Below are 15,058 nucleotides of genomic sequence, written 5' to 3'. Positions count from 1 at the left end.
CCTGCTGTCTATACTTGAATGTCTCAGAATATGAAGTGAAGTCTGTTAGTAAACATTATTGTGCGACATAACTACTTATTTGTGTAAGGAGTTTAATTCAGGAATGACTTGTCATTGCGGGTCAAACGCAGACATCTCCAAGTTGTATCCGTTTACATTAATGATAAAACTCTTTTGTTTGGTTAAAAATTATTAGCAGCCGAAGGTAATGTGTTACATTTAATTTCGTAAAACGATTGATTTTCACGAGAACTCAATAAGATCAGATAATATTCAATTTTGTTTCGTGCTCTCTCCTGCAAATCTCTCACAGGTGATAAAAGCATTTAAATTTTCATATGCATTATGGTTATCTTTCAAATAGCAAGACAAATTTAAGAGTATAATTAGCGGGCATTTTTTCCGGCTCGTATGGGTTTCAACGCCAAAGGCTTTTTTTTAAGTGTGATTAAAAAACTGAAATTGATTTTCTGTCTATAAACAAATAACTTCACCAGTTCTCCTTTTCACCTCTTTGAAGCTCAATTTTATCATCCACTTTCATATTTCTAAGAAAGTAAAACGAAGGAATGATTCCAGCCTCAGGTTGAAAATGAAAAAGTCCTCGCCAAAGATCTTAATCGGTTTTTGAAAAGAAGAAAAAATTAACGCGTGACTATTTCCAAATAAATAAAACTAAATAAATTTTACAGATGCCAACATATAAATTATAAACACACACATATATATATTGAGATAGGGAAACAACAAAGAGACTACAATTTCATCCCAACAAGCCTGTTTCGTGATTACTCACTCAGCAGGGGAGGTTATTGTTCAAAATATTCGTAACTATCGTTTAGATACTTTACAAATTTACATAGTAGGCGTGGCGGTAAATTTGTAAAGAAAATAAACAATGGTTACAAACATTCCTGACAACGATGTCTATTGATATATACATTGTTATATGCAATATACAACAATTTATATTGATCTAAATGTACACACACATATATATACATTTATATCTATCCCAAGTGATATTCAACAATTTTTTAGCCTCAAGTCCACAACAGCACAAGCGTTCGTTCAATAATGAATTCAATTCAATAAACATTTCACGCTGCAATCCCTTGCGTTAAAAATAATAAAAAAAAATGTTCGATGGACAATAAACACAATAGCCTCCATTTGTATCGGTAATCACATGATTACAAAAGCAATTTGAATAAATAAGCTCCCGGAAATTTTTTCAGGCTAACAAAATTTGTCGTTTTTTAAAAAATTTACAACTGCTTATTTATTCCAAATTGCACTCGTAATCATGTGATTACGTAGTAATAATATACATGAAAACGCAAGAGATAGCTTATAATTGTGCAGAAGCAAGGCGTGCGCATCAAGTGCAAAAATTATTTATTCAAACCCAGGAAGTGACATTACAGTTCTTGATATGTTTCCATTTGTACTCCTCCACCTGTTAAATAATTTTTTGCCATCATACTTCTGTACTCCTTTTCCTTTATGGTTACCTGTGATTGCAACGAGAGACAATCTATCATTCCTCCAACTTCAGAAACATCATTTTGGATAGAGATATTCATTTACCTTTCAAAGACACTGACTTGAAAGGTTCTCGCGCACCAAATACTACAATTTGTTTTTGGCAAGAAATCTTGGTTGTGCCTTGCATTTAAAACGTTAAATGAATGGAAATAATTATTTTGTTACTTCAAGATGGAAGGAAATCTGTGAATAAATATTAGTTTGCGACACAACTACGTATTTGTGTAATTAATGAAGTTTAGTTTAGCAAAGAATTTTCATCGCAAACATCTCTAGGTAATAGAGAAAGAAACATCTCTCAGTAATATATAGATTTAGCCAAGCCTAAAAGCAGAGTTCTTGTTAGTTTTTTCTCCAGCCCCTCATTATGCTGAATAAAACTGTAATAAAACCGTTCAAGCGGATTAAGAGACCAGACGAGGTTTGGAACCTGGGGACGATTTTCTCACAACTTGCAAGGTGATCAACACGTATGCTAGTCAGCGGTATCTTTAAACAGCTTAGCACCTCCGTCGTTGTTCCTAATGTTTTTAGCAAATTTTCGAAGATAGGGAATGTTTTCTTTTTCAGATGAAGTGTATAATGTCAGCATCAGTTGAAATTATATTCTATTGAGCGTCAATCATAATTTCGGTTTGGGAAAATGAGCCAAAAGTGAAAGAAACGACGGCAAACTACTTTGCGTCAAGACATCACCAGTCGATTGGAGTGTATACACGCGAGCACAGTAAGTCAGTAAAACAATACGCCAGAATCGTATGGGCTTCACTTATATCTTCTCTTTAAGTTGCCAGGTATGACTGCCTGCCCCACCGTTTTTCTCTAACGTTGCAAACTCCTCTGTTTAGCGTACAAAATTAAATAGAAATGCAATTTTCAACTCGTGTTTGAACCTGTAATTTTTTAAAAACTTTTTCGCTTACGGCTATTCTTGTTTTATGATTGTCCTCTGGCTGTAAATACTCGACGTCTTTTTCTGATATTTTCCCTTAATGATTCGGTAACCACTGGTGTAACTGCATATAATGTGGATGTCTTCAAGAAAACTTGAGATAATACCTGGATTTCATTACCACGTCACAGAAATCAATTCCAAACATCAATCAAGTTTGCTCTTCAGTTTAAAAGTTAAAAGTTGAGTTGATGTTGTCGTTGGCTGTATTAAATAGGTTGAAAAGTTTTACATGGTATTTTCTCATGTTTGCCAGTAGTTGAATTTACTGGAAGATGGAGTTGTTGCAACATGTGAACACTATTACAAAATAATTAAACAGGGGATGGAAAATTTGTGGCATATACGCCATGTTTGAAATGCCATGTCCATAATAAGCTAACAGGGTTGAGGAAGGTGTATTTGGGAATAGACTCTGTTGTCTGTATCATTAATTAACTAATTGCTCCTGCTGGCAATGTTTTGAGGAAAGGAACTGAGAATTTTAGTCGGCAATGACTTTTTTCAAACCTGGAAACTATCATTGTGAAAGCCATACTTGTGCTCGGTAACTCATTCTTATTCTGATAAACTAGTTTTAAGAAGGATAAAATATTTTATTATTTAGGAATTTACTCATGCTTAGCGTGTGTACATCGAGTTATGGATGCACGCGGAAAGTTTGGAGAGCACGAAAAATGCGTAAGAGTAGCTCGAGACGCAGCCATGAGTAACTCTAGCCTTTTGAGTGCTCTCCAAACTTCCCAGGTGCATCCATAACTCGATAAACGCATAGCTGAAAGCATGAGTAAATTATCTTATAACAGACCTTAAACTGTGATATAGTGCAAAATTCTCACAATGCACAAAAAAAAGTAAGCAAACGTCCTTATTTGCTGGTGAAAACGCCACATTTTATACTTTGGTTTGAGCGAGAACATTTGATCCAATTAACCGAAAACTGTGAATGAAAAGCTCGAAATTTATGGGGAGAGTCGAGAAAATAAAAGCCAAATGAACTCAAGCATCACCTAAAAAAATATTATAAAAGTCTAAGACCTGAAGTTATCAAGACAAATTTGCGAAAGGGCAACTTGCGAGTTTTTTCGGCTTTATTTTTGTTGCATGTTGGATCACTTCCTAAAAGGTCATGCCGATAGAAAAATTGGGCAGTTCTTCGCTCGTTTCTTCCATATTTCAAAGAGAAGGAAAGCTGCACTGCAACTTAACAGGACGGAAACTCTGAAGCCAGGTAAAAAAAAAATACTCACGTCATCTTATTTACGCACGGGCGTGCGTAAATAAAAATTTTGTTCATAGCGGCTCAATAGGACTTATATAGGGCAAGCACGCGCGCTATGTTATAGTATAAATTTGATGGATAGGCTGAGAACAACACTTTAATTTGACTTAAATTCTGTAGCCAGTACCAATCCCTAAACATAATAAAATGTTAGGAGGATCAGGGGAAAAAATAATGCGGTGCCAAACATTTGCAAGATTTCATGTAATTATTTTAATTAATGAATATTAACTGATACTAGGAGATATAAGAATATTCAAAAGAGAAGAAAATTTGATTGAAAAATTAGAATTATTGCTAACAATGACTGCCTATTGAGATTACAAAGAGCAGTTTAGTCTTTCGAAAATAATCTTCATTATAATTTGGGCCATGAACGCCGCCATATTGAATCTTGCTTAAGCAAGTTAAACAATTTCATTAGACTTGCCTCTTATTCATATCGGTATTTAACTTTACAGTGTTAATATTGCCAAACGGTTTTATCTTTGTGGAAAATTTTTCACGGACATGTTTTTTTTAAAAATCTTTTTCACAGCATGCTTTACCATTAGCCGGGTTTCTTCTCTTTTATGAAGACATCCTTAGCCATTTCTCAATATTTAACTCTTCTGGTAAGTATGTGACACTTCTTGTGTTCTTGTTTAATTGTTTCAAGGAGTATATTTTCAGTGAACAATTCACGGCTACAGGCGTCAGCGCGCGTTTATCAGGATACATGACTGAAGCGCGTGGACAGTGTGGAGATCTTTAACCCGTTACACCCTCACATCAGAATGCACATTCTCCATACTGTTCTCCATACATTTCCAAAGAGGCTGACAGGGAGAATTTGTTTAACAATCAAGAGCTACTTTAGTTGGTGATCATCTCCTCTATTCTCATGACTTTCATGTTTGTTATAAGGGGGTGATATTGTAAGGAGGAATTAGATTCTAGTCACTCTTAGGGGCTAAAGGTTTAAAAATGCGACAGAGTTGTTACAGGCACAACCCACAACAACTCTCGCTCCTATAACACAGGAGTTATCCCAGAGGTAACGAACTCTGTAAGCCGACTCGAAGTACTGTGCCATGCGGGATCAACGTGCACAGTTTTCTCGCGGGTCAAGGGTTGTCTTCCGGGTAGCCAATCACAACAGGGCAATGGCTTGATGTTACACACACAATTATCCCACGGGGTCAAGACTTAATTCACGTGTGGCCAATCAGAAGACATACAGCAATCGCTTGTGTTACCTATTTGCGGGCAAAGAAATTATGTACATCCAATGATTATGAATAGGTCATCCCATATTTAAAGGGCATGTAAACCCAAAAATACATGTTTTTCTTATACTATGTAAAAAGTGGCGTAGAAAACGAATTTGAAATTAATTTTGTCCAATTCGACTTATTTTAGGAGAAAATCGGCATTTTCAACTGAAATTCCATTTCCGGTAAAAACAATAGCGAGAAGTCGTGACGTAAGCGGTGGAACCAAAATATTGCGCAACACATATTCCCCAGTAGAACTGGTGTGGGAGTTCGTGTAAGTAGCGATAGTTCGGAAGATGTTTTTTCAGAAGATAGCGACTCGAATGCCTTAAGCTTAGTACATGACAGCGCTGGGGATAATCCAGAATCTTCAGGAGAGTCTGGGCCACGTCCTTAACAATATGAGCCGCGTAGGGTTCACCGTAGCGATCCGCACGAAGACAGTACAGAACATGTCGACAGCGATGCGACCGTCTCGGAAACCCAGACTGGTATTTAATTTACTTTGGGATTTATTTGTATTTAACATGAAAATGCAATAAAGCGAGGGTACTATCTAAAGGAATGCAACAGAATTTTTTTTAACTTGAGCTTCTGAAAGTGTTTTATACAAAATTATCAAAGGTGCGAGTGTGGAACTTGTCAACCAATGCCGACAACTCATGAAAGTGTTTGTTGTACGGAAATCGGGCAATTGTGGCAAAATGGCCTGAAACCCAGATAAGTTGTATCACTGAGCATCCAGGTTTTCAGTCAATTTGCCTCGATTTCTGGGTGCTGGAGACGGCCAAGTACGCGTACAGGCAGCAGCAAAGCACAGATAATCACACCGGAAACGACTAAGCTAAATATTTTCTGTTTCATCTGTTTTGTTACATTTTGAGATCGATTTACTTGAATTGTTTCTGCCATTGATTTAATAATACAGTACTAGAGCTAGTTGTTTTTCGCTTCTTTCCTGACAGGAAATTTCGCTAAATTGCCTACAGATAGCTTGTTCGTTGGTGTTGGGGATATCTCGGCAAACACTTTAGGGTCGCTGTGCTATCTTGTGCGGTAAACAATATCCTTCATCTCAGAAGCATTTCCATCGATAAACAAGTTGTATCATGTACATTTCCTTGTGTGGCCTTCATAATTATCCAACCCTGTTTGTGTTTGCTTCGATTTGAAATATTGAAAAGATAGTTTTGCAAGCTGAAATCAGGATCTTTTAAGTTGTACTCAAAATGATGAATATTGTCCTACTGACCTTTGAATGTATTTTCACTGCTGTGAAAACCGTGACACAAATTCTTCTGCTGTTTCTCTTCAGGGTTTCTCAAAGGAAGCACCAAGTGGGGCTGTCTTGGATTTTCTTATAGAACATAAGGGTTGATTATGGGATCCTGTATAGAATTCTTTGTATCGAACCGACAAAATTCCAGATCACGTTATTACACACTGATATCAACGAATTCTCTTTCTTTGATACGTGTTTCGAATTCAGGCAAAGGTTCAGACATGTCAGTGTCTTTTACGGGCTCAGCGCTGGCTCCCGAACAACTGGCTCCCCCATAATATTTCATTAGATGAGAAAAAAGATGTTTTTAGAGAACCAATAAAGCTATTGTTGTTTAATTAACGAAACGTTTTCATGTAAATCGATTTTGTACTTTCTCTGTTGACCTCTAACTTTTGAAGAGCTCAACTTCTTTCTCAGTTCGGTCGGCCACTTCCGAATCCTCGTCGTCTGCCGACTGTATGGGTCGTTTTTATACTTCCGAATAATTTGCTTCTGGTGAGGCCTGAATCGTCGGTACAGCACCAGGAAGAAAAATGACTGCTACAAACAACAGAACGTTCCAACGGCTCGACGAAATTGGCTATTTTCATTTGAACAAATTTCGCAAATTGTCGCTTCAAATTTGCGTCATTTGGAAATATTTGCATTGTATGCCCAGTTTTGTTTGAATCAGTACAAAACTGGACGACACAACGCTTCACCATTACGAAAAAAATTGAATATATTGAAGCAAACTGTAAGTAAAAAAATCATGACGAGACCAGCAAACAACGGCTGTAGAGAAGACTCCTTCATGCCTCACGCGATTATAAAACGAGACTTTGGAGGGTCCACCCGTGACGTCACAGGAAAGATGGCGCCGTTCAAGATGGCGAATGTTTCGAATTTGGAAGGGCTTTTACAAAGTGAAAATGGACTTTTGAGAATAAACGAATGGTACCTTTGGCGTACTTGATATATTTACAAAACATCTATGTGAAAAGAAAATGAACGTTTTTTGGGTTTACATGCCCTTTAAGGCACCTCTTACTTACTTAGTCTTTCAACACTCAAGACCCTTTAAGCAATAATTCTTTTCCGTTGCTCTATATTTTTGTGTTGATTAGCCGGGAGAATTTCTTGCTATGTCAAGATAAAACCCTTCCCGATTTGTAACCTTGTGATCCATGTGGACACCCGATGTTCCTCAATATGGGCATAGATAGTCTAATCTAAGCGACTGGTCATTTTTTATCGCCGGGGTGGGGTGGAGGATTTTAAGAAGGATCATACGGTTTTCAGGGGGAATGAAGAGGGGATCTATCGTCGCCAACAGGCCGGTATAAGACCAAGAAATTATCTTCCTTTACTTTTTTATCAGAGTCAAGATTACTTTTGTCTTTCTTATTCTATATATTTTATTTTTCTTATGCCAAGGCGTGAATGCTTGCAATCCTGTTAACAACGAATCTTAGTGGCGTTCACCGTTTGCCGTACAACGGCAAAATAAAATTAGTCAGATTGACAAATCTGAACATGTAAGTCGTAAAAGAAGCTAATCATAAAGAGTTTTTCGGTAGCCGTAACGGAAAGAAATTTAATTTAAAAGCCGGCATCCCATTGAGACCCCCCTGGCTTAACAGGCCACATCAACTTGGCGTTGTGTTTTGTTTTTCTCGTAAGATACATGTGATATCTGTTAGCATACTGCACAGAGAACTTATCTCGACGATATAATAAGAAGTCAAAGAAGAAAGCTTATGGTCACTAATGTATTTGTAGATATTCTTCTACACAAAATGTCAGGCATACTGTCCAAATTTTAGGTTTATCATGTATGCCCTGAGGGTTTCCATATAAAAAATATTTATATGAGTGTTTGATATTTTTTACTTTTGAGACAAGTTGTCTCGTTAGCTACGATAAAACAAGGAAATCTTGTGAAAAAGAGATATTGATATATAATTATCTGAACAAACGAAGCAAAATTACAGCGTCAAGGAATGATACTGTTTCATATTTATATTTGTATTATGCGATTTATTGGTGAAAGCAAGATTTAATTTAAACTTTAATTTAAAGCTGTTGTTCTCCCTAAATGTCTTGTCACTTATCGCCAATTTTTCCTAATTTTCGTCAGTTGGCAAAAAGAAAATTTAAAAAAAGACTTAAACCAAGTTTTACACAATTTCAATGAAACAAATGGTTTAAAAATCTTTGTTCTATAAATCTCTGTTATTTTATAAAAGAGTAAACACTTTCTAACGCTTGTACAACAGTTTTTAATTGACTCGTTTTTCTTTCGATGTTCTTCAATAATTGAAATCCTTGCTTCGTGTCTAGACAACGTTTCCCAAACCAATCATACACTTAGCAGATACATCTATTTCGAGAAAGGATGTCGGAATAAAGGACAAAAGTGCACTGGGCAAGATCGAAAGGTAATCTGGGTATGCGGTAATCATTGTATTTTAAAAAATGAAATCAAATTTCCTGAGGTACAGTACCCCTAGGGTTTGCGAAAACATCTTTCGAAACAATTGTTTATTCAATAACTTCGTAGTTCGTACAGCAAGTTACGAATCATCTTTTTTCCTTCCAATTTTATGGCCTGTGTTAAGCGCTTTGGCCATCAACTGAATTGGAAGTAACTTGAAACTTATGGACTCAGACTTAGTAAGCAGGATTATTTTAATGTGCCGTGCCTCTCTCTAGAACATTAGCTTTTGTGGTATAGCGAGTTCAATTAGTGGCTTTTGACTGCTATTAAAGTTGAAACTGAAGTAAGGTTTTTCATTCTTGTTCTTATCATTCGTTCTCTCGACCATGAAAGTCAGTTAAATTCGAATTCGTATAAGCTGGCCTTTTAGTTATCGATTTCTACCATTTCACAGCATCATGCCCCAGTTTGTACCCTTTACACCCTAACTCAATATGCACATTCTCTCTGCTGATCTCTTGTATTTCCTAAGGTGCTAATAAGGAGAATCTGCTAAATAATCAAGAGCTTCTTTACTTAGTGTCTTAAAAGAGTCGAACCTTTGCCTCCTAGGAGTGACTAGCATCTAACTTCTCCTAAAAATATCGCCGCTGAATCACACATTAATGTCGAGAGAATGTGGAAACGATCTCTAAGAAAAGAAGCTCTTGATTGTTTAGCAGATTCATCTTAAAAGATGAAGAACTTTTCTCATTGCTGTAATTAGCGAAGGGGCAAGGGCAGTTATCGCCCTCCCACACAAGAAATATTCAGACTTTTTATCAAATGCCATCTCTTTTGGGGTGCTCACAGATAGTTTATCCTTTACCAATATTTCCTTTACTTTTCGCAATCAGTCCGCTCATATTAGTGAAAGTAGTAGAAAAAGCTCTAGAACAAGCGTCCGTTCCAAGCTCGTTATGATTCAAGTTCCTCATCCTTGCTGATAAAAAAGATATCGTGATAAACTAGCAAAACCTGGAGAGTACCAAACTCTAGTGGGGGCTCCAGAGCTGGAGGAGTACTCCCGGTACTCGCTTTATTTCCTACCCCTCTGCGTTTTCTATGCATTATCATCCTTTTATTCTGAGTCTACACATTGCATTGTAGACGGCCGTTAAGTCCCAGTAAAGTTGTTATGTCTTCAAAGAGAGAACAGAGACGAAAAAATAGTGAGATTAACAAATACCTTTGTCGCCGACTCCAACAAGTCCCGGCGCACTTGGCCTCGTTTTGAAACCAAGATTTTATCTGATACGTACTAATTTATTATTGTGAGTTAATTCATTTTTATCAAGTCCAACAATTCCAATTTTGAATTCACGGTCTCATCGAAAAACGCGGGAATAACGTACGAGTGATGATGGTTAAGGGATGCGACAATCACTTAATATTTTAATTAGTTCTTCCACCACTTCTAAACAGTTGCATATGGACTCTAGCCAGCTGTTTATCTCATTACTTAAAGTTGAAATTATGTAACATACTGTTATTAATAGTTTACGTGGCTTAAAAAAAGATATTGTTTATGTCAGTGTTTTTATTTAACAATACTACGTCAAAAACTGTTTTATTTCTCTTTATGTAATAGAATATGGAGATTGTTTAGATAACCTGTCATTTACTAGGGCAGATAATCATGTTTTAATACTCTCTTAGCAGACCTAGAGAAATAACCGATCATTCATCACTCATCATCTCTTTAAAACGACTTTAAAAATAAATGAAGATCGAAGAAAGTTTATAGGTCTGAATTTACAATATAAAAGTATTAAAATTCGTAAACAAAAATTTAGCAGACTGATGACTTTCTGGATCGACTATTTCTATTGACTGTGTTTAGTTGATTTTAACATCAAATTTCGGATAGCAAAAGGGGGTGGAGAGTTTTATGTAAAACGCCATCCTACATTGCAAATCGTTTCCAAGAAACAAAACCATCTTAGTTCATAAGTTTTTTTTAAGTCTTCTGACCGGCTGATATAGAATTATAGGGCGTCTAAGTAAATCGTCTTAGTGAAGCACTTTCTTTTATTAAGGAAGACAATGTTGAATTTGAAATTTGCCAGCTGTCAAAAAATTTAACCATAACAGCTTTTCTTTACTGCTACCTGACACTAACCATATTTTATTTTGCTAAGAAGGTAAAACGAGATATTAAAGTTAAATAAAATATTGTTTGTCCACACCTGCATATCTTTTTTTTTTATAGATGAGTATCGGGTATTAACAGTTATCGACGCAGTTGTATATACAGTCGTTCTACCAAAAAAGGAATTTGATGTAGAAGTATTTGTACAAATTAGGTTTATATTATTATTATATAACCACAACATAAATTAAATCTAGCCGACTGTGAATGTAATGTAACGCAGTATTTCGTAATTAGTGTTAGTGAGTAGCGTAAGCGTTAGTGTAATTAACTTTGTATTTGTTTGTATTATTCTAGTATTTGTGCTTTAAGTGAAAAAAAAAAAAATGTTTAAAAAAAAAAAATTATCTTTTTTTATGATCATCATTTTGCATTTTTGATACCGGTTAGGACATGGTTTGATGCCTATAGGACATAGTTAGTTTTTCGATTTCCGGTTCTTCATGCGTTCATTTGTTGAACATTTTCGGCGAGGGTTCTTTTCTAGCAGCCGTTACAGAAAACGTCAACTTAAGAAGAATTAGTACGAGTATAACACAAGAGAGAGTTAATTCCATGGACAGCAAAGTACTTGCCTGATTGTCTGCTTTACTGCTTGTCTTACTTCACTAATCTTCCAGTAGTAAAGAAATGGATTTAACGTCGAGTTAAAGTAAAGTAAGGTGGCTCCAATTCCTCTGCTGAAGACGAATTGTGGTGAAAGTGTTCTATTGTGAACATTCTCAATTTCAAGAAAGGTACCCGGTGCATAACAAGCAACTAATGCTAACTGTACCCACAGTGCACTATACACCGCCTTTCTGTATCTCGAAATGTTCAGTGAATTTGGTTGACTCGACTGTAGTTGAACATGAACTTGTACTTGTGCCTGATGATTAATGAGGGTGCGAAATATCTTTGTGTACGAGACCATTGAGATCAATAAACAAGATGGAACACCGATATATCCATACCATAAATTGATACGGTAATCTAAAATGTAGCATAAAGCAGCGACACCAGATAAAACCCATATGGCAGCTAAAATAATATTTGTGCGCTTCAGAGTTACAGTTTGTTTGTATCTCAGCCCCAATAACAGCGCAAGAAGTCTGTCAATGCTTATGGCCGTTATTGTCCCCAAAGATACCCCACAAAATGCGTAGATGGTTACGTAGGTAGCGTTCCTTGAGTATCGACAAAGATTCCAGTTTTCGTTAACTATGGATATCCAATAAATAACATAGAGAGGCTGACTAACGAGACCAACCAACAGATCAGTTGTTGCCAGACAACGATACAAAAGTTTGGATGGTGGATTGAGGGAAGATTCTTTACGAAGGGCAACAAGGATTAGAAAGTTACCAAGTATAGCAGTGAGAGAGAAGATTACATTTACCACTGCGAGAAGAATCGACTGCTGTTGTAATCCGCCTGCCAAAGAGGGGGAACATAACAGTTCTTGATATGTTTCCATTTGTACTCCACCTTCTGTTAAATTATTTCTTGCCATCATACTTCTGTATTCCTTTTTCCTTTAGGTTTACCTGTGATTGCAACGAAAGATAATTTATCGTAACAACAGCCGCCCAAGATGATTATATGAAAACATCTTGGGGAGGTCGTTCTGCAAACTATGCTTAAACATCGGCTGTTACGTCAAAAAAGTTTCCTTTTGAGCTTTTTTATGTGCCTCGGGTATAAGTTGGCAAACGAGAAGGGCATAAGACATTTTTAATAGGCATTTTTTCATAGCAAATTCTCCCTTGTAACTTGGATTAACTTTCACTTTAAGGATTGGTAATTAAGCTTTAATATAACTTCTATGAGGTTAAGAAGAATCATTATCAACTTCAGCAATCTAGAAAATAAAGTACTCGCCAGAGATTTCAAACGGTTCAGAAAATAATAATTACTCGTGGCAATCTCCAAGTACATTTAAGTATTCAAAATTAATGTTTGGTCACAGATGCCAACATATATATTGTGACGATAGGTTTTTTTTCATACCAACTGGACCTGCACGGAACGCAACAATAACGTGGGAAAATAGCTGGTAAAGACTACTTGCAGCAGGAACGGAAACTTGTCAGGGTTTCCTGGTACACAGAGACCTGCTTCAGGCAAACTTGCTACGGACGTCAAGAATTAAACAGCGTTTGTTTCAACAGTAACTTTATTCTAGTTCATGTCGACAACTGACATGCCCTCTTGCGTACTCAATTTCGTAATCGCCACACAATCATTAATATAATCACCACGCAGTCGTCTGTGTGATCCCTTTTTAAGGTACCTCCTCAAGTACTATCTAAGGCGTGGCTCTAATGTTCTCTAAATTTACAATATTTGAATAGTATCACAAACTGAGAAGCGGACAATGTCTCTTTGAAGTTATCGATACTAACGTAGAGAACGGAGACCGAACTTACAACTCCAAAATTAATAATATATATCTTAGCAAGTAAATGGGAGAAGTCATGGCAACATCCTTGAGAAGTAATTTACCAGATAAGGTCGCTACAAGGAATGTTGACTTTACAATGTCCACTAAGAATAAGATCACAAAAAGACTGATGTTCAGGTACAAGGCGGCGAAGGCAAAGCGGTATATACAAGTTAGTAGTTGAAAGAATTTACCGTTAGCTTTTGTCTTTTTTACAACGTTACAATAAAGAAACTCCAGTGAATTGAGAACGGCTACAATATTGAAAAAGTAATAAACATGCTCCAAAAAAACACATGGAAAAATCACTAAATTCTAATTTCGATCAAGGATGGCATCATAGGCATAGGTCACGAGGAAATTGAATATCCTTAAGGTATAAAGGCAGTGTATTCGTAATTCTTTTTAGTTGTAGGCTGGCTTTTCCAAGTCTGAACTGCGAAAAAGGGAACATCACCATAGATTTCTCTTGGAACTTTTTCTTTAGTGGCTGAAACGCGTGCATCAGTATCTATAATTCAATAAACAGACTTTCCTTCTAATTTACCTAAAGTGGTTAGGTATCGTTTTCACTGAATTCTACTGAATTCCACTGAATTTCCAGGAATTCGCGTTGGCCTGTGGAAATGTGTGTTAATTTTGTCCAAGCGGAGCCATTTCACTATTTTCGTAATCTTGACCATCTACCACGGCTAAATGAGAACTTCTTGGATTTTTAGAAGGTACTTCATTCCTTCGTTGTGGCTGGCTATAACCGGAGCGTTGAGGATAATTTCCGCTCTATTGGCGTCGTGGGTAGTTTGGCTAGTACTGCTCAAAATTCTGATTTGGTTCGCTGGAGGAGGAGGCGGTTCTTCGCGGTTATCTGATTTCTCTCGGTCAAGCCATTTATTCGAGCATCCCATGCATTGAATTTAATTCTTATAATCCGGTGTCCCTCGTATGCCTTGTTCCGAATAAGCTACTAGGGGTACAACGGGCTGCTTTAGTGAGTCATCATTAGAACCTTGGGCCTTATTTAACAGTTCAGACAACTTGGAGTGGACTTGCAATGGCGTTGTCAGGACAAAATTCTTCACTAACTTTTGGTTCTGCCCCGCTTGGTTCTTCCTGGGAGTCGCTGCCCAAACTTGACTCGATGCAAAATCGTTTTTTGTGTTTCTATATTTGTTTTGGTTTTGTGTACTTTCTTCACTTCTCACCAGTTCCGTTGGTGAATTAATTAACTGGACAGGTCAACCACGAGCTCTTGACTTCTTTCTCCTGTGATCCTAGATTCTCGGAATCACGGATTTCTTCAACCTCCGGGGTGACGAAGGGTCGATCAGAAATAAGTGAACTTCGTGCGATATCGTTTCCCTGCACATCAGGACTTGGCTGAACGATGGATAGTTGAACAATGGACGGACTTTCGTTTGATATCGATGCTGATGTGGCCTCTGTATTCGTTTATCTGCTTGGCTCTGACTGGAAAATGCGGTGGGAACTCGTAGTGTTAGCTGCGAGGATCTCTTAATTTCATCGTAGTGGGTCTTTGGAAGAAATTGGTTCAATCTCTTAACTGGAATCGGTGTCGTGTGTCGTCGGCGGCGAGGAACTTTGGTAAAATGCCGACTCAAACAAAAAGTCATAATTTTCTTCTTCGAACAAAGAAGTTTGCAACTCTCTATTTACCTTGGTCGTCTTAATTCTGAAGGCGGGAC

The 15,058-nt window shown here is 37.0% G+C and overlaps 1 protein-coding gene and 1 long non-coding RNA gene across 3 annotated transcripts; one reads left to right on the top strand and one right to left on the bottom strand.

Annotated features, from left to right (window-relative positions):
* The first annotated feature begins 5,246 nt into the window (after positions 1-5,246).
* On the top strand, positions 5,247-6,662 carry LOC149037417 (uncharacterized). Of its 2 annotated transcripts, XR_016181422.1 has the most exons (3): positions 5,266-5,529; positions 6,004-6,094; positions 6,354-6,662. It is a non-coding gene; the product is annotated as an uncharacterized LOC149037417 (long non-coding RNA). The 2 variants fall into 2 exon arrangements; XR_016181421.1 differs by lacking the exon at positions 6,004-6,094 and having other exon boundaries at positions 5,247-5,529.
* A 4,818-nt stretch (positions 6,663-11,480) lies between these two features.
* LOC113679761 (melanocyte-stimulating hormone receptor-like) lies at positions 11,481-12,428 on the bottom strand. Its single transcript, XM_027196735.2, has one exon. The coding sequence runs from the start codon at positions 12,426-12,428 to the stop codon at positions 11,481-11,483; it is 948 nt and encodes a 315-aa protein (XP_027052536.2).
* Between the last annotated feature and the right edge of the window lie 2,630 nt (positions 12,429-15,058).

The sequence above is a fragment of the Pocillopora damicornis genome, chromosome 11 (genome assembly GCF_964200805.1).
Source record: "Pocillopora damicornis chromosome 11, jaPocDami1.2, whole genome shotgun sequence".
Taxonomy (NCBI): Eukaryota; Metazoa; Cnidaria; class Anthozoa; order Scleractinia; family Pocilloporidae; genus Pocillopora; species Pocillopora damicornis.
This window is presented reverse-complemented; position numbering and strand designations above follow the sequence as displayed.

Excerpts from the sequence above, each read along its gene's own strand:
- LOC113679761 (XM_027196735.2), bottom strand. The coding sequence starts at position 12,428 with ATGATGGCAAGAAATAATTTAACAGAAGGTGGAGTACAAATGGAAACA.